At 40.1% G+C, this 27,560-nt stretch overlaps 1 protein-coding gene across 1 annotated transcript in view; it reads left to right on the top strand.

The window, feature by feature from the left end:
- The window catches only part of tmem145 (transmembrane protein 145), a 41,717-nt gene extending 16,810 nt beyond the window's left edge, over positions 1-24,907 (top strand). Inside the window, exons 4-15 of the mRNA XM_026184683.1 lie at positions 1,859-1,945; positions 2,592-2,693; positions 10,175-10,259; positions 10,854-10,925; positions 13,665-13,733; positions 14,346-14,426; positions 14,751-14,829; positions 16,287-16,380; positions 19,310-19,482; positions 20,170-20,290; positions 20,644-20,832; positions 22,285-24,907. Coding sequence (XP_026040468.1) covers positions 1,859-1,945; positions 2,592-2,693; positions 10,175-10,259; positions 10,854-10,925; positions 13,665-13,733; positions 14,346-14,426; positions 14,751-14,829; positions 16,287-16,380; positions 19,310-19,482; positions 20,170-20,290; positions 20,644-20,832; positions 22,285-22,524 — 1,392 coding nt within the window. The 3' untranslated portion in view covers positions 22,525-24,907. The remainder of the gene's footprint in view (positions 1-1,858; positions 1,946-2,591; positions 2,694-10,174; positions 10,260-10,853; positions 10,926-13,664; positions 13,734-14,345; positions 14,427-14,750; positions 14,830-16,286; positions 16,381-19,309; positions 19,483-20,169; positions 20,291-20,643; positions 20,833-22,284) is intronic.
- The last annotated feature ends 2,653 nt before the right edge of the window (positions 24,908-27,560 follow it).

The following is a 27,560-nucleotide window of genomic DNA, read 5'->3' on the forward strand; positions in this document are numbered from 1 at the left end:
TCCAACTGAGATCTGGGGAAACATTTCCAAAAAGAGGATGGAGCTGGCATGTCACAGAGAACCCAGTAATGAGATGTGTTGGTGTGTGTGTGTGTGTGTGTGTGTGTGTGTGTGTGTAAGGAGGGTGGAAAGGATCTGGTCAGAACAGTATGCTGTGCAGTGATGTTCTGATGCTGATGTGGAAATGAAAAACAGAATTACATTCAGGATGATAAATTCTTCATTCCTGCACGTAATGAAGTCTCAAAAAGAACTTTTCCTTGTCATGTTCAGTTCTTGTAATTTAAACACAGAGTCTTGATGTTAAACTAGGGCTGTGCGATATGCCCAAAATCTCATATCCTGATATAAGAATTCTATCGTCCGATAACGATATAAATCACAAAAATGGAACATTTTCTGTAAATTCTGTGAATCTCGGGCAGCTCGTCTTGCGGGAAGTGTTTCCAGCTGCGTGTCATGTAGCTGATACAAACGATACATTTTTAGACATAAGTTGTAAAGGCCGCCGTTTCTTTGTGAGTATTTATTACACAGCGTGCTGCGGGGAAAAGCCTGTTCTAACGTTTGAGTCTAAGGTTTATTTTTTAGCACCTGGCGGCTCTTTTTTTAATTCTCATCCGTAAATAATCTGCTCTTTCACGTGATTCAGTTTATTTTGAAAAGTCTCAACAGGATCTTGAGCTTTATTGTGAAAGGTTTATGTGGAACATAAACAAGCGGACCCGCGATGGTGACACCGTCGCTGTTGCTAACGACAACGCATAAAAACAGGCGTTTGTCCGTCTTTAGTGTGGTTATATAAAATATAAGAGAAAGAGAGAAGTTTAAGAAATTAATATAGCCACTACAGTGACCATCAAAACCATGAAAAAAATATTGTCGTAAACAGTTTATTTTGCGACACCACGAAACAAACGATAGCGTAAAATGAAACGATAGACGTTTTTATCGTCATCTGATATATATCGTTATATCGAACAGCCCTATATTAAACTGTTTTTTTTAATGATCCTATTAAATGCTGCTGTAATTTTCTTCGTAAGTTAAGCTGTGTGACGAGAGTGAAGGTATATCTACTGTAGGAAATGTGTTTGTCGCTTTGATGATGAAAAGTGGTCAGTTTTAAAGTACTTTTTGACCTTTGATTTACCCTCTGTCAGTATATAATTTTACATCTGTCTTCTGTAAAAGCCTTGTGGTCCAGCAGCATGTGTGGAAATTAACCTTCTGTTTTTTTATAAGTTTCTAGTGTTTTTTAAACCAGGGCGAATTTCAGAGTTGGAAATGTAACAGTTATTTAGGTTATGAAGTGTTTTGCGGCATATTGGAAAAATCCGTGCTAAAATGGTTTAGAACAGCCAAAAAAAAAAAAAAAAGACCCAAATACAGTGCATTTCTTGGCTGGTGCACTAAAGTAATTTGGTTGGTGGTGTATTCTTCTTCTCCCTGACATCTTGTGACACACAGACATCATGTTGAGATATTTTCAGTGCACTTACAAACAGCACATCATTTCTCAGCTTTCAGTCAGTTTCTCGTGTCAGATTCTCTAAATCAAACACTGCGGCTCTTATACGTCACACAGCTTTTAACATTAATGTCAAACAGTCAGACAGGGAACAGAAATCCACTGCAGAAGAGTCAGAAAACATCAGTTTTATTTGCAGCATTCAAACAGATCAGAAGCACGTTTTCAATCAGATTTCAACTAAAATCACCATGAATTCTGTGCACGGAGAAATATCTCTCTGGGAGCCCAACAACTGTGGGTACATCTTGTCCTGAGGTTTACTGAAAAGCACTTCGTGGAGGCTTTAAAAACTTGTTTTGATATTTCTGTGTCCGCTGATGTCAGAACTGCTACCAGAAGGAAGCCGTGCTGAGGCCTGAAAACAACCAGGTCATCAACCTCACCACACGCTACACCTGGTCAGGCTGTGTGGTAAGAGCATCACACAAACACAGATTTATATATACACGCACAGTTGCACTCTACAGCATCTTGTCCCTAAGCGAGAAACAAAGCAAATCTTTGGAAATCCAGTGCAGGGATGCTTTTCTGTATTTGAAGTTGACCACTGAGCTTGCTGTCTTGAACAGCATGTGTGTCCTTTACAGAGTATGATGTTTTCTCCTTTTATCATCCGACAGTTGAGCATATTTTTTTCGTTCCTATTGTATACTCTTCTGTAAAGTAAGAGAGCAAATCAGTAAACCGAGAGGGAGTGAGAGCTAAAGGCGAGTAATGTGTTTGCATAACGTTTTACTTATTTACATTTTTCCTCTGGTAATGATGCATCTCAATCAAACAAAGGTTCCCAAAGATCTTTCTTCACACTTTTTTTTTTTTTTTTTAACCAAGCAACACAAAGTGGTGTATTACTTTAGAATGTGTGACTAACAGCATGACTCTGTTGTTGTTGCGGTTACTGGATCTTGTTGCCACATTTCAGGCTACGCTGGGGTGTGAAATATGTTTGTATCTTGATATTTCAGGCTCCAAAATCTACTATGACAGCTCAGTGTCTCTGTGAGGCAAAATGTGCTGCATTTCTGGATAATAATACGTGCATTTTTTCCCCTCCCAGGTGGAAGGGGATGGAAACGAGGAGGTCCTGAGCTGCGTGGGTGGCCGCAGCTTCCGCTCGGTGAGGGAGCGATGGTGGTATATCGCTCTCAGCAAGTGCGGGGTAAGCACTGACCTCTGACCCTCCGCAGCCTTCCCTGACCCTGCTGCCCTGGTTTTCTTTAGAAAGAGCAGGTTCACCACCAGACAATGCCGTGATGACGCAACACCTTTTTAAATGGAAAAACACAGAGAGAGCTCACAAACCCACTCCTGTGGTCACTGTGTGATTCTGTTTGTATTCTAAGACAAACGCGCGTCATTACTGCCATCACCCTCCACGTCATCGTCTGCTCTAGCCCCCCCCTCTAGACACTGAGGAAGCAGGGAGTTATATTCTTGTCTTAGATACCAATAAATTGATTTAAATGCTTTTTTTTTTTTTTTTTTGCACATTCCGGCAGAAAGCTCATACATTTCTGGTGCAAACAGCTGAATCAGATATTAAAATAGGAAAGCTCAGGCAAAAATACATCCAGCACACCCCGAGGAGGGCTCTGTGAAATATTGGATATTTTAAGGCTACTTTTTTGTGCTGCTTCCCAATAAATTTTAAATCAACGTGAGCATAATTTCTGTCCCAGTGTATGCTTACCCATTTGGGCATTTTGCACCAGGCTAGACTTTAAATAGTGGAAGTAAAAATATCTAAATAGGGGAAAAAAGAATTATAATCCAGTGATTTAGAGTACTTATTCAAGCTCCTAACCCAGTTAGACAGATACTCTTACAAACATTTAGAAACTGGTCTTCAGATAAGGATTATGCCACATGTTACGTTAAAGATTTGTGTGTAAAATGCCACACAGACACCCCTAAATTCATCTCCTCAGATGTTACAACCGATCCTTTATCTGTGTATCTGTCTCTGGATTTCCGCCTGACACTCTGAAGTGTCTTATCTCTCCCTTCATACTGCTACACTTTCTGCATCAAAGCACAGAGACTCTGAGTATGCAGCCGTCTGCTTCAACTGAGTTAAACATGCCTGGTGAGGCCTCCGCTGTAGCTGACTGGCTCGCTTTGGGGACATTGATGCATTGTGTTGCTTTATAATGGGATTGGTGTTGTGGTAATGGTGTGCCGGGAGAAAATGACCAAAGTGCTAGCTGTGGTGTGTTGTTTGTTGATACGAGTCTAGGCTGGGGCACCCTGTCCAAAAATTGTGAGCCTGGCTGATGATAGCTCAGTGATGATACCGTATATCCTCCTTCAGTCAAGGACAAATCCCAGTGATAGCTGTGTTTTTTGTTGTTGTTGTTTCTTTCTTTCTTTTTATTTTTTAGAATGCAGGTAAGAGAAAGTGTTAAATATCTGCTGAAGGTGTACCCCAGCATGCCTGCCTATCAATGGCACACTCACCTGTACGCGAGCATGTCATGCTCCGATTCTGTGTGTAATTGTGTGTGAGCATTCCTGGCCTTGTATTTTTTGGGGGAGGGGTACGTAGGGTTGTTTTTGTGCTGCCACTTGAGAGCCCTAGCTGAAGAGGGATATGATTAGAATGGATGCTTCCTGGAGAGTATGGTTTAGTGTCACGCCAGCATCCGCTGAAAGACACGCTGCCTAATGCTGTTGGACTTGAGAATAAAGGCTCGCCTCCACTCCTGGGGAAATATGCATGCTACGTCCCGCAGCCAATTTCCACCCCTCGTCTCTCACGGCTTGCGTTCTCGCTTCCGTTTTGCTTCCACACCTCTTCATCTTTCTTACCTCTGTCGCTCACAATCTTTAGCTGTGTCTCTCTTTCAACTCTGTCACCAAGCTGTGACGCGCTCCACGCCATTTCATATCTATTTACTCCTGCATCTCCTGTTCCTCTCTGTCAGCCTGTGCCTAATTGTGTTTCTCCTCTCCATCTTGCAATCTCACTGGTCTCATTTCTTTTTTTGCCTCTCGCTCATTTAATGCATTTTCCCCAGCACCCTCACTTTTATCTGCTACTCCCTGTTTCCCACTTTGTTCCTGTTTCTCTCTTATCCGGCTCTTTTTTTGTTTCGTGTACTTTCCATCTCACTCTTTACCTGTGGAAGTGGGTCTAAATCCAAATCAGCTCCTAAGTCCTTAAAACAAGAGGACGTCTGTTCTCAATTCCCTTGCCAGCATAAACTGGTAAAATGTGAGGCTGGTCTTTATTTAACATTTCCAAGCAATTTCACTTGATTAATTATAGCAGGAAACCTCAAGGCTGCAAATAATTATTATTTCATCAGGGGAGGAAAAAAAAAAAGACATTAATAAATAAACTTGAAGTCATCCCAGAATTTCACATGATGATTCATAACATCAAAACTTTTACAAAGCTTTACAAAAAAAAATCGTTGTTATTATACTGTTGTCATTAGACTGTTTTGAAAAGTTGGTATATTAATAAAACTTGTCATGTAACTAATTGGGTACCATCAATAGAAAGTGAAGAGAAAACAGAGCAAATGCAGAATAATTACTTGCATTTGTACGAGCAACTGTTGTCGGAGCATTATTGTGTACTTTCAAACACAAGTGAAGATGTAGAAGGCTTTGAATTGCTGTAATCAACTTTTTCTTTATTATTCCAAGCAGAACTACTGCTAATGAAGCAAAATTACTTCAGCAGGGAACCAAGAAAGAACTGAAATTAGCTTGGCTGTAAAGAGGCAGGGGTTAAAGAAACGGCCAGAACTTTGCAGCTGTCAGCTTGGCCGAGCGACAAATCACAGCTACTGTATTTTGTCCAGGTTCTCCTGTTCTAGACGGGGAGCCAGTTTGAACATGAAACATTGCGCTTGTTCAGTGTAATAAATAACAACAACAAAAAAATAACAGGATTAGCTGACAGTGTTATGAGTCTTCTGGGAGATATATTTACCCATATAAAAAAAATCAGACTTTGTGATTTGTAGAATGTAGTAGTAGTTCTGGTGTGAACACAGAGTGCAACAGTTAAAACTGTGATTCTAGTAACATGTTCCTACAGTACACAGTGTATGCACCATCTGTGTGTGAGCTGCAACTAACATTTACCTGAACGATTAGGTGCTAATTACTTTTTTCATCAACTATCAGCTCACGGTCATCACAATTCCTGAAAGTGCAAGGTGATGCCAACACCTAAATATAAATTACATTATGTTATTTTACATTGTATAGATTAAAAAATATGTGGACAGGATCCCTCGCTGAAGAAACCTAACAAAAAATCTCGTCTGCTATTTTACCCATCTGTCACCTTCTTCTTCACTGCAATTTAAAAATTTCATTCATATGATAAATCGCCACCACAAAGGGTCATGGAGCAGTGACTCTGGCAGGGAACTTTTTAAAGGGTTTGCATGTTTTTCTATTTTAAAAGCGTAAAGGATTTTGCAGCCATGATACAGTATATTTCTGTGTTTTGTCCTACACTGATACAGGAGTGTACTTTTGGCCTGAAGGTGCTTATCATGGTCTGGGCTCTGCTCCTTAGATCTATAAAAGGAAATCTTAATCTGTTAATCTGAGTTTGTTGTTGAAGCATTTCTCTGACCGTCTGGCAATTTCAGTATGAGTTGTAGCACCAACTGCGAGTCAGGTCTTATCTCCCGACATCCATGCCTGACCTCACTGATACTTCAGTACCTGGCTGTGAGAAAATCCCCTGCTGCGGTCAGGTTATAAAATCCTGTGGCAGGCCTTCCTAGAAGAATGGCTGCAATTTCAGCATTATGGGAGATTTCACCTAAATTTTAATAACCACTTGAATTTACTGGTCATGCTCAGTGCTACAAGCTTGTGAAAGCAGATGTTTAATGGCCTCTGTAGCTTTAGAGAAGCAAATGATGCTTAAATAATCATAGTCATCAGGGCTAAGCTGACTTTAGTCAGGGAATTACCCAAGTAGATGCTATAATATTGCTACAGTGGTTTGGGTTTATTGGAGGCAAACGGGGACTACAAATCGGGATTTCTCCCCAAAGATGTCACGGATCGATCATCAAATAAAGCAGCTTTAGAAACCATCTGATCTTGACTGATTGTATGTTGGACATGGACAAATGTTCAAAAAAGTCTTTCTGTTAATTAACTTCAATATTACCAGGCTAAGGGGTCTTATCCCACCTTCCCTTTATTTCTTGTAAGAAATAAGTCAACTCTCATTTGAAAAGTGAGGTTTTTTGAGAGTATAGGTCATGATATTGAGATCATCATACCACAAAAAGAGTTTAGTGAATGCTACTAATGATCTGGACCATGAACTTGTGTCTGTGCTTGTCTGAGTGCAGCATCCAGCATTACCAACATTTTACATCAGAGGAAAAACAGCAGTGCTGGTTGGAGTCATGATTATCTGATGATGAATTGTTTTATTCACGTAAATGACACACAAAAGATAGTCTTAGAGTTTTACAGGGTTCTATTCTTGGGCCAGTGTGTATGACATCATCCATGCCTTGCTCAAGTAACATTCATTGAAAATGTTGCATACATTTCCACTGCTCTGCAAGTAATATTTAAATCTGCATTGCAGATTAACTACTATCAAGTCCCAATTAAATTAAAGCCTAGATGACTTGAAATGTTCTAATTCTAAATTCACACTAAACTGAAGTTACTGTATTTTTAAAAACCCATTCTGGATGGCATTACCTTGGCCTCCGGTATTACTTTGAAGAACCTTGGAGACATTTTTGAAAAGGATACATCTTTATACTCACACATAAAACTGACTGTGCAAACACAATTTTTGGAGAAAAAAGGGTTTGTTGCACTCAAACGCTACCCGAACATTTACGTTCCAGAGGCACACTCTCTCAAAAGACTCAGACATCCTTTGAAAATATTGTTATCTGCAGCTTAAGGGATCACAAGTTGTATCAGACTGTTTTGATGTTGGGTGAGAACACCTTCAGTGTGCGATACATCAGTGCGGTACGTCGAAAGTGGGTGCCTTTTACACCAGAAACCACCCAGCAACCCTAAACTCATCTGTGAACCCTGTGGAGAGAAGTCCTGCAGTGAAGTGCCACTTCTTCCCTCATCTCCCCTCTTTCCCGTGCATCTATTTCTCTCTCTCCCTTTTTGCATTTTCTTGTTTCCTCAACCTCTCTTTCTCTCTACCTGTATTTTAAACTTTCTCTCTCCACATCTATCACTCTCCTTATCTCTGTCTCCTTGCTCTTTGTGTCTGTATTGATTTTGTGGCAGTGCACGCTCCACGCTTCTCGCCCTTTTTTGATAGAGGGAGTGAGATGGAGTCTCAGGCTGCCAAATGAAATCAAAGTCTTTTCTCTCCCCCTCCCTCTCTGGTCCCTCGCTCAAGCAACAAGCGCGAACTCCATCGGCTTTGAACTTACGTCTGTGAAATGAGCTCTCTGTGCTCTGATTGTCAACCCATCTTTGTGCACTTTCTCTTGTTCTTGCTCCCCATACGTCTTTTTTCTCACCTCCCAAATTCATTTCAATTTGATGCTTTTTGTGTTGAGAACTGACAAGTAAACATTCACATTAATCCAATATTGGCTTGCCACAGGGGCATGCTAGTTTTCTTTGTGATGTTTCTCCTGACTTAAATAAAAATAAATATTCTCTCTTTGTGATAGCTTTCATACCACTGCACTGTCAGGCAGTTATATCAGATCAACATTTGAAGATATTGAGCTTAACAAATAATTAAAATCACAGTATTAATAATTGAGACCAAGAATACTCAGACTTAAGCAAGAGAAAGCTGTTGCTATGGCTATGATCTTTTCATCTTTCCTGTAATTTGAGCATCTCTGGATTTGCAGCACAGTGTCGGCAGAACAGCCCAGATTCCCTTTTCTTTACCCATCAACTTTTTCCGTACACCTGGAGGATCCTGAGGTGCGCCGAGGCCAGCTCGAAGAATGACTAAATGACACAGTTGCATTCAATGCATTCAGTTGTAATCAGGTATACCATACCTGTCTCCTCATAGTAAATTACCAGATATGCACCAATTGCCATTTTCTTAGTCGAGTCCAATTCCTCTGTCGATTTTTTGCAGAACTCCGATTTTCTTTCTGGGAACAATGACTTGCAGTATATGCAACCAAAAAATAAATAAATAAATACAAAATATAATTTTCATAATAAAAGAAATAATTAAAATTCACAATTTCCCCCAAACTGGAGAAGGTTACAGAAACGTCACTTAATCAACTGAAAATAAATCGCTCTGCTACTGGAACGAGGCACAGATAATTAACTGAAAATGAATTACTGGACACCCACCTTTACCTGACATATTTTTCACCTTACCAAACAAAAGCAGGTGCAACACATTTATATAACAAAACAACTGTCAGGTACTTAACAACACTTTCCAATATATGCGTAACTTCACCAGGATGTTGACCCTTTTTTCGCTCATCTCTATAATTTTCCTAGTATCTGCTTTGATTCTTTGTTCACACTGAGGCTGCAGGCTTGTGGCTGGCTCCTGAGCTCTGGATGGCTTTGTCCAGTTTTCCTTTGTAACCTCTTTCAAAAAACCAATGTTGATTTAAGTGCTGGAATAAGTTTGTGTTCATGAACCTTTTCGTGGTGGTCCCGCATAATTTACTTTCACATACTTTGTTTTTATCTTCACAGTGAAAAGCCTCCATGGTAATGGCACACCAGCATGTGGCTCTAAATATGCATGTATTTAAATATATATATTTCGGGTTTCTAAGACTTTAATTATGACAGACATTTGAGAGTAAACAGGAAAGGTGGGAGAGCGGGGCAAAGTAAATAGCAAATGGCACACGGTGGAACCGAACTAAGGCCTCTGTAATAGCCTTGAAGCATATGGATCACCTGCTTAACCCCGTGAGCTTGTGGATAAATATTTGACTGCGACAGTGTATGTGGTGCGCATACAAGAAAGGGAGCTGCTCCTAATCTATAATTTACAACAATGCAACCATTAACTGTATTTGGTAGTTATAATGATATCACTCATTAGCCTAACATTATTATTCTTTGGAGCCATATTTGGAGGAGAAAGCTTCCAGCTAATGTTAGCAAGTTGGTTAGCTAGGTTCAGTAACAAACAATGCATACAAATAAAAGGCCACAATATGACTCACCTAAACTTCTTGGGCAAGTTCTTGATACAATTAGCTGCAAAGAAAGCTAAATAATTTGTCATTAAAAATGCTTCACAAGGGCCCAAGTACACAAAAACGGTCAAGGAGTTGAATTAGCCAAATGGATGTCTAACAGCCGGCTAATGTCACTCGAAATGCCCATGCCCCTAATAATGCATAACTTTAAATGGGTAAGTTATGAAAAATTCACCCACCCTGTATGGTTGCATACAGGGTAAAAAATAGCTATAGAGACCAAAATCATTTTTCGGAACTAGCTGTAAACATGTTTACTTCCCCTCTAAAGTAATTTGGTCTGTGGGAGTGGATTTGCTTTTTTTGAGCCAGCCTTGAGTGACCATTTGTAAAAGCAAAAATATCACCCAAATTCATTTTTATGAAGATCATAGATAAACATAGTGCATTAATATTTTGTACAAATCTGCTAACCATCCACTGTCCACTTCTGCTGCTCTCTTATGTCTTGCAGGGAGATGGCCTGCAGCTGGAGTATGAGATGAAACTGACCAATGGCCAGTCTTTCTGGACGCAGCATTTCTCTGCTGACGAGTTTGGTAAGTGTGATTAGACTGAAAGTGAGAGATTATGGAATGAATCGCTGATGGCACAAGCCTACACCACTTAGCACGGCCAATAAAGCACCTTCAACTGAACAAATTACACAAATGACAATAATGAAGGGATGGCTGAATGAATTAATGATGCTAGATAAACTGAGAGGAAGGGATGAAAAGAATAAAAGAGGGCCAACGTAGCATCTAAATTAATTATTCCTACATCACTAATGTTTCCTCCGATCTCTCACACTCTTGCTCTACTGTAACTGCCTCTCACTTTTTCTCATTTAATCCAATATATGGCTATAGGATCAAATGAGAATCCAAAGAGCAGGGTGCTTGATATGGATCAAGCACCCTGCTCTTTGGATTTATTGTCCCTTGTAAATTATCTGTCTTTCCCTCATACGTTCTACTTTCTTTTATTGATCTGAACACTTTGTACACCTTATTTACTCCTTCTTCCTTTGTATCTAAACCCACTGTGTATCTTGTACATTTGCCTTCTTTCATATTTCTATTTCATTCTTTCTCCTCAAATGTTCTCCTTTTATCACAAGTTTTCTTGAATTTTTCTTCCTCCTTTCACAGGCATCTTGGAAACAGACATCACGTTCCTGATCATCTTCTCCATGGTGTTCCTTCTCTCCTGCTACTTTGCTTGTAAGTACTGCCTTTTATTTCACTCTTTTAATGTAATAGGAATTCAAAGCCCCCCAGAAATGCAATTTTTGTGTCAGATCTATTATAAAATCTACATGGTTTCTTGATGGGATGGGAGTAAGTTCTCGTGTTTGTTCAGATAAGTAAAGGTGGAGCCTGTGCCGTTTTCATTTTGGGCTGAGACTGAACACGAGCATCAGGGAAGCAGGAAAGAGGAGACGGTGATAGCGAGCCTTGGTTTTCAAGTAAAGGTGAACGGTTGAGTGGAGAAGGTAGCTGCAGCCTTAAGGTTACTGAAGCGAGTTTGTCACGTAAAGGTCAAAGCTGAAATAACCCTGAAGCAACTGAGAACAACAGCTCCTGGGAAAATCCCCTGCTTTCTTCACGTCGGGCGTTTCTGTGCTATCATATGCATATCTTCCTTTTTATAAACTGGCAAGGGGGCAGAATCACTTGTATTGCACCTAATCTGTAGTTTGCTTCTCTAGACGATCACAATTAAGCATCCATTTAATGATCTTTGGACCCAATGAGGCACGCTTCAGATTAAGAATGGAAGGTTGAATCGCACAATCTTTCACAGCACTGAGAGTCAGATTTATATTTTTAAGTCTGCCTACTAAATTAAGTTCTGGTGAGATTTTTCTGTTAGCGCTGTTAACTCTCACTTTTTGTCCAGCTGTGAACAAACTGATGCATGTGTTTTGTTTGGTTTTTCCCATGTGAATGCTTTTTCTGACATCTTTATTGGGGTCCTTACTGACGCTGGGTCTTGAGATTGACTTCATTCTGAAAATCTTCAGAGGATTTTAAATTAAACAGTCAAGATGTGGCTGAATTGACTTTTAGCTTTAATACAAGGATTTTAACAAAAGTAATGCATTAACTGTTTAGCAATTGCAGTCAATTCTATATGTAATTTTTAGTATAGAGACACAAAATTGTGTCATTGTCCTTATGAACATAGAAGAAAAGCCATATAACCAAACAGAACGCAAGGATTTCACCCTTTATTTGACTAAAAATGACAACAAAAAAGAACAAGAAAAAGAAAAGATCTCAAATTTTGAAATGGGTAAATATGTGTGTTTTTAAGTATGTAGTCCTATCTGAAATTTGTTGACAGAAATAAACTTCAAAAAATTGAAACAGGGTAAAAAATACTTCGAAAAGTTGTGTAATGTCTTAAAAAAAAAAACCTTAGTCGAATCTACACATACACACACTGTTGTAACAGATTGGCTGTTTTACCTTTGGTCGCTGAAACTATTTTTCCTGCAGTTTTTTTTCTTCCTCTTTTGATGTTGCCTTTACTAAAGCCAAAAATGTGTCCACACAACAGATGTAGATTTTTTTATTTGGCACAAGCTGCTCGAGTTGCACAGTGGGCTCGGTGTTTGAGTTTTTCCTCCATGATGTTACCATGGCGCAGGCTGGACGGGGCGGGCTCACGTGACGACGCTCTGAGTACTGTTTTAAAGGGGACTGTAAATACCGGCTGGAGTATTAACAGAGTTCGAAAAAAGCAACAAGAAAAACGAAACAAACTCAGAAATAACCAACGTGGGCAAGATTACGTCGATTAGAGGTTCTGACTGTCGGTTTCAGTTCTCTTTGGATTAATCCCCCTGCTCCACTTGAGTCTCTAGTGGAAATCACTGCATGCTCTCAGAAACACTTCTGAGCACTGTTTGTTGCTGCATCCATAAAATGCAAGTTGCAATACTACTACGCAGGAAAAAAGCACTTGTAAACAAGATCCAGAAATGCCTTAGCTTCTCTGGGCTCAGCTCATTAAAGGCTGACTGAGGAGAAATGGAAACTGTTTTCAAGTCTGAATAATCAAAAATGTAATATCTTTTTAGAATTCATGGACGCTTTGTCCGTTAGAGTACAGAGGAGAGGGCACTTGTTAACGGCACACAGTCCAAAAGACGATGAGGGTAAAAAGGAAACGTGGGATGGGTAACTTGCACATCTGTATGCAGCATTAATACTGAACCACACATGGAGATTTTGGAGCAGCATGTCCTGTCATTGAGATTAAGGCTTTGTTCTTTAGGGGAGGCCTTGCTTTATTATCACCACATTCTATACATACTACAGCAACGTGTCTCTGTTTTAAAAAACAGGAACAGAAAACTCGAGAGACGCGCACTCGCAGAGAGGGGGGGAAAGCGCAACAACAGTGTTTGCAAAAGCTTCAAAGGGCTGTAAATGAATATGAAATTTTTTGGAAGTTTTTGTCTCTTTAAAAAATATCATTAGAGCACCCGCAAAATTCCCAGGAGGATTCAGCAACACTTGGCTGGCTAAGCCTGCTGTAATACAGGAGAGCTAAAAGAGTGTGATCGTTTATGACCCTTCTTCTCTCTATAAATTTTCCCCCTAGGCCACTGCTGTTTGCCGGAGTGTTTTGGTAGTAAAATAGGCTGCTTAAATACGCATTAAGAATATTTCCTCTCGGATTATGTGCCGTGAACAGAGAAGATGTATAAGGCGTCATCTGGAGATGTGCATCATGAGATGGATGCATACTAATGATCGCTCCCGCCCATTTATCTGGCCCGTTCCCTTGTTCTTGCTCTTTTCTTCTGCCTCCCAGTCTCTGTACCTCTCCTGCTCTCCTTCGCCATCTGTCAGTGTATCCTCATCCTTTTTATCTTTCCCCCAGCACACACACCTCTGTCACCTTTATCTCTTGTTATTTTATTTATTTATTTATTTTTTTACCTGTAGACAATCTGAAGGGAAGACAGCTTCTTCACACAACCTACAAAATGTTTATGACGGCAGCAGGTGTGGAAGGTGAGAGCTTCTGTCCTGAACAGACACGCACACTGACAGAACACACACACTCGAGATGACTGAGCCTCTTGCACGGTTGCAGCATCTCACACCTTAATCCCCACTTCAAGAGCACAGATATTATCGCACTTATTAGCCTCTGAATAGGACCTACTGCAAACAGTCGCCCTGTGTTACAGTGTTTAGTGGAGCATGCTGTTACTGATGAACCCCCTCCCCGCTCTCCTCATCCTGTCCTCTTCTTTTTCTTCACCCCCTTATCTCACTTTCTTCTTTCTTGCCTGCTTGTCCTCTGTCTAAATCCCTTCTCGATTCTCGTGCCACCCCTGAATTCGCTTTCACCCTCTCACTTCTCTCAAGGATTTTGCTCCTTTTATAAATTCCTTCTTTTTTTCTGTCTTGCTTCCCTTCTCTCCTCCCTCATTATCATCTGCCTGTCACCTTTGTTCTGTGTATTTTCTTAACTCCCACATCTCTTCCTCTTAATGCCTTTTCTCCTCTTCTGTAACGCCTGCTCACCCATCTCTTTTCCCTCTTTTCTTCCTTCTGGTGTTTTTTTTTTTTTTTTTTTTTTTTAATTTCTCTCCTCCCTGCATCCTTTCCACTTGGCAGTGCTCAGCCTGCTGTTCCATTGTGTCTACTGGGGCCTGTATGCTAGAGAAGGAGTTGGCAATGGCAGCCTCAAAATACTTGGTGAGTTCCTCTCCTGCATCGATCACTGACTCAATGACTGACACTAACTCTGCACTGGAAAATCGCTCACTGCCTGAGCAGAATGAATGATAGGATGCTGATGGGTGCGTGTGCAGCTGAAGAAATGTAATAGGTGGTTCAGCGTGCACGGGCTGGATTGGGTGTGATTGTATGTGACTGTGTGCGCGAGCAAAAATGTGTGCGGTGACCTGATTTTATCGTTCCCCTCTGATATCTCAGATTCGGAAACCACAACCTAATTACCCCTTCTGTCTCCTCTCTCTCATTTTCTGTCTCTCCCTCCACCTCTGTGACCATCTCCAGGGAAATTACTGTTCTCCGTCAGTTTCTTGGTGTTCCTTCTGATGCTCATATTGTTGGGCAAAGGTTTCACTGTCACCAGGTGGGCGCTTTGTCTGTGTGTACATGTATTATCTCACTACACTGCAGTGTTGTGCGCGTGTGTGTCTGTTTATACAAGCCTGTCACATTTTGTAGGTATTTTTATGCTGAGAATGTCACTCACTGTCAGCACTTACCGTCACCATGATGACTTGATGATGCCGGGTGACAGGAGTCAAAAAGTCAGTTAGGATGCTGCGTCTAATAATGTGGGCGAGCGCCTGATGTGTGTGAAGGGATGTCATGGATAAATGATGTTATGGTGTGAACTTTCTGATGCTGAAGCATTACCTTTGGCTCGCAGAGCCGGCTGACAGGTTTTTTGTTTGCTCACTAGTTTCTGGCAAGAGTTAGCAGACATTTGCTTGGGACAGGCAGTTAGACAGCACAATGGATTATTTAAGAGTGCTTTTCTTCACTGGAATGTCAGCATTTATCCATCTTCCACATGACTGGACAAATGCCCTGCTCATCCAACTGTCATTGGTCTTGCCTGTTTTCGAATGCTGGATTCAAACTCCAGTTATCAAATGGGAGAAACGTGCCAGTTTTTAATTTGACATCAGTTTCTGAGTTAGCTTTATGTGCGAAGAAAAAGTCATGCAGCTATACGATCTTGCTTTTTTACAAATCACCTCTGTTTATAAGGTATTTTTTAGAATCTTGATTTTATTTTTCTGGCAAGTCATCATCTAAACATGTGTCAAAGTTTGAAGATTGGTTTTGCTTTGGCTTGGCACAAACTAAATCTCTTTTTTCATACAGAACTCACAGCAAAAACTTAGCTTGCAAAATTTTTAAGCTGGCTTTTTTGACTCTAGGATTAGATCCTCCTCTGGGTTCAGAAGATTTCTAGACGTATTAAACTCTCTTAAAACCCCAGTGAATAAAACGAACTGCTTCACGGCTAAGCATGAGGCAGAGCTATTTATCTGCAGCGTTTAACTAGTTGACAATTTGCAGATAACTACTCAACAACTTTGATTTCTTTTTTCTTTTCTTTTTTGGTTGAGCGTAATGATGAATTAGCTGTGCAAAAAGATCTTTGAAATGCTGATGAAGGCTTAACGCTGAAATGCTTATTTGTTGACAGCTACAAATAGAGAAGCATTAATTTCTGTTTTTGCTCCATCCATAAGCCTGCAGCTGTTTTAAATATATAAATAGCAGAGAGTTTAATGCTCACATATCTTTGTGCTGTGTAGTTCTGAATAGCTGTTTTTTGATTAAGCTGTCTGCTTGAGTGTAAAGAAGCAAATGCAGGATTTTGTGTCTTTCTGTGTGTGTGTGTGTGTGTGTGTGCGTCTGTGTGTGTGTGTGCGTCTGTGTGTGTGTGTGTGTGTGTTTTGTATCTTAGCTTTCCTTTGTGTCTCTTAAAGTGTGTCATTGTATTTTCTTCTTATCTTCCTCCAACTTGTGTGCAACCTCTGACCCTGTGTTTATCCTTGCATATCACAGGGCGAGGATCAGTCACAGTGGGTCTGTGAAACTGAGCATCTACATGACGGTTTACACAATCACCTACGTCATCCTCTTCATCTATGAGGCGGAGGTACTGTTTACACAATCACCAACACTGCTGGAAGGGACTGGAAGTTTATTTTTAATATCGATTTTATCTATACATATATTTCTAGCCAGCAGTATAGCATCATACTTTTAGAGCCAGTTACTGTGCCCAGAAATAATCATGCTGACTTTTTCCACTATGTAAGATTGACAGGCTTGTGATAATGTGAGTAGGTGTGCAGGGAAGTAGCTTGGCAGCTATAGTGTGGATTGTTGGCAAAATTTGAACGCCATGCAGTCGACTGGCATAACTCTGAAGTTCTTATTGTTTTAATTTGTCCAATAATTCTTTGGTAACAAAATGCCTGCGAAACTGTACTGGAGCATCAGCTGTGTTCTTGTTTTTATCGCCAATTAGTTTGAGCAGACTAGGACATTTAACTAAGATAGTAAGCGAAATCTTAATCCTGCTAAACATTAGCACATCTTCACCCCTGTGAAGCTGTAAAATGCTCAGTAATGAAAAAAATAATCTTAATTGTTAATGATGCTGATACAGTATGACCATAAACATGTGTGATTCATTTTTAGTTTTCAAAAGATTGCTATACAAATACATATTTGAGGGCTACGTGTGAGAATATTGTTGATGTTATTTACTTAAGCCTGAGCCTGTTCGGTCACGATTTGTTATATAGGTGGGGATCTTATATTCATTTTTTTGCACAGTCTGTTTACTATGTGGTGACTGAATAGATAAATATTAATTATCAAAATTGTGGTCAGGCCCTGTGATAGACTGGGCACCTGTTGAGGCTGTACTTTGCCTCTCACTCTGACATCTGGGATAAACTTCAGGCCCCGGGAGACCCCGAATTGGAGAAAGTTGAAGGAAAATGTATGGATGGATAGAAAATTGTTCTAAATTAATTGAATATTGATTAATTTGCTAATTCAACTATAGCTTCAGAGTCAAAATGAATTAATAATTATGCTAATAATGATTTAATACCAAGCATTTTCTGGTTTCACCTTGTCAAATGTGTGGATTTCATGCTTTTTATAATGCTTTGGTTTTGAAGTCTTCAGTGGATAGAATGAAATAGTTGTCTTTTGTACGGATATATTAATTAAAGCAAGATTGATTGCTTCAATGGGGGAATAACTGAAAGAATAATCAAGACTGAAAATATCCTTTAGTGCCAGTCCTGTGAACGGTGGCGATCAAAGCTTTCAGTTCAAATACGAAAACTTTCCGATCCCTTTGCCCTTCAGGTGTGACATGAAAACAGCGTCTGAATTATATCTGGGATGATTGGGTACAAGATTTCTCACACACCTAAACTCGACACAGCATCTGCACTTGTGTTATTGCTGTCTTTGGCTTTTTTAATAATCTCATAAATATTCATAGAAGAGTTGGGCCCATAGATCAGCGTGGGCCGTAATGGCTTTTCCTGTCAAGTTATTCATTACATTGATACATTACTAATTATGAAAATGCATCAAGTTGATTGTAAAAACAAAATGCTGAAATTCATTGATGAGTTACAAATTTTCTATCTCGACAGAAACAACCAGACAGTTCCCAAGTGCAACCACAACATTTATGGTTCCTTATGCCAGTGCATATAATGTACTCGAGCTCAGATCAAGAACCTTTAGAGTTTTCCTTGACAGGGACGTTAGACTTTGTAATCAGCCTCCACTCATTAATTCTTATGCCTCTCTAGGTTCCAGCTTCGATGAGCTTATGAATTAATAACAGACTCGTTGCATACATCTCTGCATACTGTAAAGCCTGCAGCAACGTGACATGTAAACATGGTAAATGCAGGGACGGTGGATTACAGTGTTTGAGGACAGCACGGTGGTGATACATTTGGCACAGTGTAGTGGAAGCTCACTGATAACTCTCACAATACAATATGTGGATCTGAGGCAGTATAATTTCTCTGGTGCCTGCCCTCTTATATGGTCGCTGCTATTAAAGAGCTCAAAACTCCAGGGAGCTCCTGCTAAAAATAAGCTTAACTAGGTTACAATTGGAACTGAAAGGAAAACTTGTACACTGTTTCTTGGGTTGCAGTCAGGAATCTGCCAGGCCCTCTGAAATCAAAGCAGGGCTGTGTTCTAAGTGTTATAGCTGTCTATTACCATATCTGAATGTGTGAAAGCATTTAGTGTGACTCTTTCCAAGTGTCTGGATGAGTGAAAACAATGTTGAATTATTTCTAATCATTCCTACTGGCGATTCAGGAGGAAGTATCAAAAGTGTTTGTACTTCAAATTTTATTTGTGCTTTAAGAGCAAACTCGTGGCCGTAAAAGTGGGATTTTGTCATAGTTAAGTTCTGCCTGAATTTCCTTTTCACCCTTAAATCATAGACAGACAACTTCAAGCTGTTGTGGAAAACCTGTTCACAAAATTCATCCACAGCACAACCACACGTGTCCCTGCAGGTTCAAATCTACATCTTTGCATCTTCTTTTCTCATTCTTAAATTTATACAAAAATTGTGTACCCTTTTAGATATTGCAATACAGAATTAAAATACTTTGTGACTCTCTGGTGTGCTGGGGAGGTTTCAAGCAGGTCCACACAAACTACTCAGATCTATGCATTATGCAGTATGAGTAACCCTGGATGGCCCATGCTATCCTGTCACTGGACTGTGAAATGCAATCTAGTATCAGCAGATTCAAGCACATGCCCCAAATACACACATACAAAGCCGTGCACACAAATACCAGTGACCTAGTTGTGAAGTATCGGTGTCAAAGACTCACACTGAATGCTACAAGCAGAGCTTTGCCTCTGTCATCACAGTGGATCTGCTGAACCATGAGCTATCCATCTTAGTAATTAAAGCACCAGCTTCAGTATAAAGCTTCTTCCCTCCTTTTGTGTAAAATATTTTGTACTTGTTTTAATGTGTGCGTGGTAATTTTGGCATCATTTCCTCCTGCCAGTTCTTTGACCCAGGTGAAGTGCTGTACGCCTACGACAGCCCTGCAGGATACGGACTCATGGGCCTGCAGCTGGTTGCGTATGTGTGGTTCTGCTATGCCGTGCTGGTCTCCCTGAAGCACTACCCCGAGAAGCAGCCCTTCTACGTCCCTTTCTTCACCACATACACACTATGGTGAGACCTGCACTGCTCTCTGCGCTTAATAGCACCAGAGATGGTACTGGGGTTTTGATTGCACAAGTATAAAAAAAATACACATTTCTCTGCTTGAGGACTCTCGATTTGAATAATTTATGCTGTTCTGTGGGAAAAAAGTGCATGAGAAAGCTCATGTTTGAGCTATCTGGGAATAAAAAGGTGTTTACACATCTTCTCTGCAGTAGTGTGCGGCCAAACACTTTTACCTCACACGGTTGCAGTGTATCATTGTTTCTGACTGCATGATTGCTAAACAATACTGTGTGTTTTTCTGAGTTGGTGAGATATCTTCTATTAGAATAATTTATGCTTCTTTATATGTGTGCCAGATATTCAGTGCTTTGTACTGGATCAGCTACATACTTCTACACAATCCTGAGAAAAAAAAATCTTGAAATTACACTGCTTAGTATCTCTAGCCGTCACCCACTTATATATAACAGCAGAGGCTTGAAATGAAGAGTAGATTACAAAGACTAATATTATCTATGTATTTCTCCCTCATTGCAACCACAATCCCCCGCCTCATTATCCACATCTCTGCTCTTTCCATCTTTATCTCTCTATATGCTTTAAATCTTTTAATCTCTCCCACCATCAGACCACATTCTTGTAGTTTTTTGGGGGTCTTTATGTCTAAATGTGTTCACTTTTCCTCCTCAGGTTTTTTGCTGTCCCTGTTATGGCTCTGATTGCCAACTTTGGGATTCCTCGTTGGGCTCGGGAGAAGATCGTCAACGGCATTCAGCTCGGGATCCATCTCTACGCTCACATCGTCTTTCTTGTTCGTATCGATCGCCCACTCGCATGCAGACGAGTTCATATTATTTAAGTCACTTTTTCCGTTGTCAGTCATACATTATTTCTTACTTAACTTCCTCATGCTGGTTGTCTTTTACACACATCATTATCTTCCTTTTTCTCACCTTCGACACGTTATTATTTAGTAATGAGCCCGGCTCAGGCAAATTTCCGTTCGCATGCCTGCTCACTACATTCCTCGCACTTTCCTCTTCTCGCTTGGATCTGGATGCGTGAAAGCTATTATATACCCTGATTTTAAACTGCGTCTATATGTATATGTGTGTTTATTTTATATGCACATCTGTGTCATTTTCTAATCTGTTTGCCTTTTAGGTTATCACACGGCCTTCAGCTGCCAATAAGAACTTCCCATATCATGTACGGACATCCCAAATCGGGATTCTGCTGTCCAGTCCGAAAGGCGGTGAGGGGGCGGAGAGTTTTCCTCATCATGCCTATGGAAATAGCTCCTTCCTGGGAGACTCGCAACCTAACTTCACCGAACTTTTCTCCATCCAATCAGTAAGTGTAAACTGCAAGTGTTTATGTATATTTGAATTTATACTATATAGAATATAACTGGATCAGTTGTTTCCTAATCCTTTTCAAATGTGCACATTTCTGTGAAAAGTGAAATTACCTCATTGCCTCACCCTAAAAAATTCCATTAGCTTAATAATAAAGTAAGTAAGGGAAAATGTTTACAGGGATTACTTCTTCCCAGAAACTTTCATAGCTTCCTAAATGTGACAGGCGAGTGCAGTGAACACAGACTGATATTAAAACACTTTAGCACAGTGAAATAATAATTAAATAGGAACTTTGACCTGATTTGACCAGAAGTATTTTTTAGTCAGATGCATTTACACCCCCCCCCCCCCCCCCTCCCAAAAAAACAAACAAACATCAAGCCCCTGACATTTAGGTGGTGCAACATATCTACAAACTTGTTTTTCTGCCCCTACGAGGTTGTGGTGTTCAGGTTTCAAGTTGAGTAGCAATTTTCTTAGAATAATTCCTCCTCTTGAAGCCCTTGACTGTGAAAGTTGAGACCTGATAGATGAGTGCCATGAACAAACTCTAGGTTGGACTTCTCTGGCAGGCCTGATTTGTTAGTGGAAACCAGCCAAGTTTCCAGTCTTTGGTTGATATTTGATCGATGCCGCGTCACTCAGGCTGTTGTAAGGGACTCTTCTCAAGCCCTTCACTGGTTTCTTGTGATGGATGGTATCTGAAAGTTTCAGCTTCAATTAGAGCATGGAGACTTTTCTTTCCTTCAGCACCAGCAATCTAAACCAACTAGATAATCTGGCATTGCAGTCAAGACACATTTTGAGTGTGGTCCCACTTGCATTTCATCCACTGGACCACTATTTCTCCTGTGCTTTCCAGTTTTATCTCCATACCTGTGTACTACAGACACCTCTATTAGGATTCATGCTTTCTGGAGTAACTGAGGAGGTATTCTGCCCCCTCAGGCACCTGTCAGGCCCACTAAGCAGGAAGATGGTTGGGTAGATCTGGGGCATTCATCACCGTGGGCTGCACTGGCCTGTGAGCCAGAGCCCAATAGCTCTAGTTACTGTGAACAATTACACTTCCATCAGAGGCCTAGAGACCTGGTAGATATTCAGAGAGCACAAGGTGTTACACACGCTTTCCAAAACACATTTTATACCTTTTTGTTTTCCACTGGTGTTCTTTCTTCTTCAAGAAGAAATACTAGGTCAGACTAAAGACTAAAGATATTTCTGTGTCTTCTGGTGTTATCATTCTGTTATTGGTAGTCATTAAAGGCCACTGTTCCAGTCAGGTAAACCTGTATATGTTTAATTTCCCTCAAAGTATCTCGGGCATTTGCTGCCATAGTTGGTTTACTGATTGGTGTCTGCAAAGTCCGAATTTATGGTCAAGACAGCCTATGTAGAGGATCAGACCATGACAAATGTGAAACTCTCTTCTTCTTTTTTCCAGGAACCGGTAAAGACGGTGGAGGAGACAGTGGCCCGTAAAGGGCCAGATGTGCAGAGAAATAGCGAACAGAAGATCGTCACCACTGCTGCAGACTTAACGTCGATATTGCCCTCACCTCCGCCTCCAATACCCCCGCGCCCGGCCACACGATCACCCCCACTCCCACCCCGGCTTCCGTCCTTTACAGAGTATTTCACCATGCAGAGTGGAGGAGGAGCAGGATTTGGAACAAAGGCATGAGATGGAGAGAAAGGCAGGACAGAGGAAGTTGGGCAGTAGGGCGGGGGGGAGCATGAAAGCAAGGACAGAATGACAATAAAAATAGAAATAGTGACAATAACTTAAGAAATATAGTGGAATTCAAAGTATTACACTTATGACAGAAAAGGTCAGCCGAAAAAAAAAAGAAATGAAAATGTTTGGAAGGACGAAGAAGAGATCATCAGAAAAGTGAATCCCTAAACGGTCGCTTTTCACCTTTGAATGGAAACGATCAGAATGGAGGAGTGAGGAGAAATGGCTGAGGCACAAGTGCAGAGCTTGTTAAAGAATAAAGAAGCAATAAATATTTGATGTTGACCAGTAAAAGGCACACAGGGAGAAAGATGACAAAGTGGATGTAGCCAGAGCAAAAAATGATAGCTGTGCACAAAGCGGAAATGAACAAAATTCTTGAAATAGTTTTCATTCAAAAATTCATGAGGCATTGATGGTGTGCCTGAAAGAGTTTGTAAATAGCTAAACCCGGTGAGTGCTACCAATCTACATAATTTTTTGTTTTTTTTTAAAGAAGGAAAGATTTATTTTTGTTTTTTCCACATCATTAAATTGTAGTTGGTGCTGTGACCATAGAGAAACATCATGCCATTACATGTTCTGGGTTAATCTAAAAAAGGATTTTTTTTTAAATTTTTGACACTGTTTGATAAAGCTTAGATACATTTACTCTATACGAAATCTGTTCGGTTTATTTATATTCTTATATGCCTTTCATTGCAGCTGGCTATACTGGATTGATATGCTGATGTGTAACTGTAAATGTCACGTTTACTGTGGGCACTCCTAGGTACAGTGCTTGTAAAAACACGCATGTTTGTATTGTATTTCCTGTCTGATTATATGTACTCAACATGACCACACAATATTTGCATATTGTGTGTATTGAACTCTTTCATTTTGTAAATGCATACAATAAGCTTCAGTATATTTCGACTGGATAAACTCTGTTGTTACTCCAGTCAAAAGCGTCTTGCGCTGTTTGAGACACAATATAAAACAAATGTTATATTGTTTTTTTGTTTTTTTTTCTTTGGTTGAATTTTCACTAGAGTACAGAATATGCCTGTTTAAAAAAAAAAAAGTCATTTCTGTGTATGTAGACGTTGGTGAATGTACTGATGCAATACAGCACAAGGACAGGGGTGATTTTCAAGTTACTGGAATTACTCTAGTATACCTTTTGTCAATTTTTCTTTTTGCCTCTCTTTGGCTTGCTTACATCTGACACATCCATGACTTAAAAGCTGGAGGCTGCCTTTTTTTATAGAATACAAGTAACTTCATTCTCACCTCTGTCTCAATCCTGAAACACGAATATTATATTTGTCGGGTTCTCGCGCCTGAATAATTTACCCAGTGTGAGAAGCTGAACAAATATTACTAGTTTTGTATCCCCTAATATTGAGCTATAACAAGAAAAAACAACAAAAAAAAAACTTGTAGATGAACTGTGAAACAGATACCGTGTACATTTCGTCTGTCCTGCATGGAGCACTTTAATGTTCCTGGTCTTAGTCTGTTTATTCGTGATGATGTCACCTTATAAGACTGCTTTGAAACCTGTATTCCTACAACATCGAGTACTATTCCAGATGCATACACCTGTAAATACAGTCCAAAAACGCCATCAACTGTCCAAACGTTTGAAGTTAACGTTTCATGCTTAGTCAGTGTAACACAACACTGAGTCTCACATGCTGGTAAGATTTATGTAAGGGTGTCATTGAGACTGAGTACACTTGACAAATTCAGTGTTTTTTTTTTATCTCGACCTTTCATTCATTTCTGGCTTATAAAATCTGTGGCTCTGCTAATTATCCACAGATGTGTCACTGGCAATCTTTCTGTAATGGAGTTTAGGCAACGTTAGGACTGTGGTGTGTACCTTGTAATGTAATCAGAGGTGTAACTTAGTCTGTGCAGCTGAATGATACTTGAATTGGAGTATTAGCTGTTATTTCTGATTATGTTTCTGATTTGTATTTGGCATGTCTGCCATTTCGTCATCTGTTGACCATTGTTATGGTTGCCATGACTTGACAGATTAGAAACTGGGTGACTCGATATACCTACTGAATTGTGTATCCCTGCTTCAACCTTGTTTATAATGACTTTTAATTACAGAAATGACACAAAGAACTGGGGACAGAGCGCAATGAAAAGAGATTGTGTATGCATGACAGAAAACAGCACAGCTTTTAGGCTACTCAGAGTGATCTGGTTAAGAGCACATCATTAAAGCACCGTCAAATGCATTTTAATGGTGTCAAGTAATAATTCTAAAGAAGCTGTACATATACACTTTTTGCCAAAATAATAAAAAAAATCTTTGGTTTTATTAGAGGCTTTGCCTGGCTTTGTGTTATATGGCTCCTGTGTTACGATCCAGTTAGGACAAGGGCACGTGTCCAAAGGAGTAAATCTAATATTTGTAAATCAAATTTAGAATCTGTTCTCATTACAAGTCCATTAAAGTAAAACACCACAGGGACAGACTCCAGCCTGCTCACAATCTGATGTAGGCTAGCCTAATTGTTTCGCAGTCACTGCCAATATCCTGTTTGGTGACCCCTGAAGTACAGAGCCACAACAAAATGCCAGTGTTTGAGTTTCAGGTAGAGACACAAGCTTTCATTATGACTAATGTAACAGTCTTCAGAGAAAAAAATGAAAAAATATAATGCTTGGTAATGAGCAGTGTGATATAAAGCAATGTTGCTTCCCAGCAAGAAGGTGCCTGGTTTAAAGCCAGGCTGGGGCCTTTTTTCTGTGGAGTTTGCATGTTAGAGTAACCGGTGAATCTAAACCGAGAATGAGTGGTTATCTGTCTCTATGTGTTAGCTCTGCAATAGACTGGCAGCCTGTCCAGCCCAGCTGTGATCCTGAATTGGATAAGAGGATGGATGAATTTGTTTTTTTCTTTAGTTTAAAAATACACAGCTATTGCTGGAGCCATGGCTAATGTTATTAGTTACACGTGTGCTTCCACACTGAGTCATTCACTGCTCCCTAGATGATAAACACTGTATACCAAAAGGTGCACTTTTATAGTCTAGTAAGCAATAAACTGACAATTTGAGCACATGAATCACCGCTGTTATTGTTCCCAGAAAAAGTGACATGTGACACATTGTATTAGGGATTTGTCAGTATGAAGTAGTGTATATGCAAAGGCACTAATAACAGGATGGTGGAGGGAAGATGTAGGCCATTATTTTGTAAATTTAGGTCTTAGATGTGAGATTGGCTGCCACTTTATTAGGTACATTTTACTAGTTATCATTTTGGACCCTGTTTTGTCTTCAGAACTCCATTAATTTATTGTGACATGGATCTAACAAGGTGCTTGACACAATCCTGAGAGATTTGGTCCTTATTGACATAATATCACAGAGTTCCTGAAGAACCCAAAGATGCTCTGTTGGATTGAGGTCTGGTGACTGTTCAGGCAATTTGAGTGCAGTGAACTAATTTCTATTTTCAAGAAACCAGTTTGAGGAAATGCACTGTGATGCTAACCTGCTGGAAGCATCCACCAGCAGACGGGTACATCATGCTCATAAAGGGTGAGCAACAATACTCAGATTGTGACATGTAAATTACACTGTTTGTGCCAAATTCTGACGTTCCCATCAAAATGTTGCAACAGAAATCAAGACCAGGAAATCTTTTGTTACTCATTTTTTTGTGAGTCTGTGCAAATTGTAGCCTTGGCTTCCTGTTTCTGACAGCAGTGCACCTGGTGTGAACTTCTGCTGCTATAGTCCATCTGCTTCAAGGTTCAACATGTTGTGCATTCAGAGTTGTTCTGATCATGGTGGTCCAGGAAAATCAGAGTAGATCAGCAGTTTCTGAAATACTGACCAGCCCATCTGCCATGAATGAATTGAGCTTCTGCCACAGATTATCTGATTAGATATTTGCAACAGTGAGTCGCTGAACAGGTGTACCTAACAAGATGGGTAGTGATTGTACAGTTGTGCTTTATATAAATGAAATTTGAACATGTCCATAATTCCTTGTGTTAGTTCCGCTGTCGACTAATTTTATATATGACGTGTCTACCATTGTCTGTGCTGTTGCATGTCAATAGACGTGACTCAGGTGGCTGAATCACTACTTCAACCTTGTCTATACTGACATTAACTACAAGACTGGAAAACGATTAGTGAAGAGAACTTAGAGACAACGTACTGTCCAGAAGTCCTCCTTTAAACTGGAATTACACTAATTTGCACATGAAGGCAACCCTATATAACCCTGCCACGTGTATTATATTTGAAGTTTAGAGACTTTTACATCATCACTGCAATCCTTATCCTGAAAAACATAAACTGCGCAAAAATAACAGATGTAGCAAAAAGTATATATATTAAAACTCATATATGTAAATTGCTAGTTTTAATTTGTTTTTTGTTAACACTCAACAGTCAACACTCTGAATTTTCTGGCAATTATTTAATTGTTCAGGCTTTACAGGGTTAAAACCAGTCATATGTAAATTACATTACTCACCTGGTTACAGTGCACTGTACTACTGGTAAACTGATTGCTGCTGTTCATGGGGTTACTTTAACATGCATCGCACACCTAAACAGTACTGCAGGACAAGCATACCCTAACGCTGCAGTGCCCATACCAAGCAGGACAATGAGCTCTGGCACACCGCAAAAAGTGCAACAGCTCAGGGGACTTGACAAAGAGTTCAAGGGGTTGACCCAGCCTCCAAACTCCCCAGATCCCAGTCCAATCGAACATCCGTGGAATGCGCCATTACAAATCCCATTCCACGGAGGCTCCACTGTGCAACCCACAGGACTCACAATCATCTACTGCCATTCACCACAGAACTCTCCCAGAGGTCCCATACCCCAGCAGGTCAGAGCTATTTCGCCAGCTTGAGGAGAGCTGTGTAATGTAATTCAGGAGGTTTTAATGTTGTGGTTGATTGGTGTATATGTCACAAGGAGCGCTATGCATCCTGTAACGCCTTCAGA

This window comes from Astatotilapia calliptera, chromosome 11 (assembly GCF_900246225.1).
Source record: "Astatotilapia calliptera chromosome 11, fAstCal1.2, whole genome shotgun sequence".
Lineage (NCBI taxonomy): Eukaryota > Metazoa > Chordata > Actinopteri > Cichliformes > Cichlidae > Astatotilapia > Astatotilapia calliptera.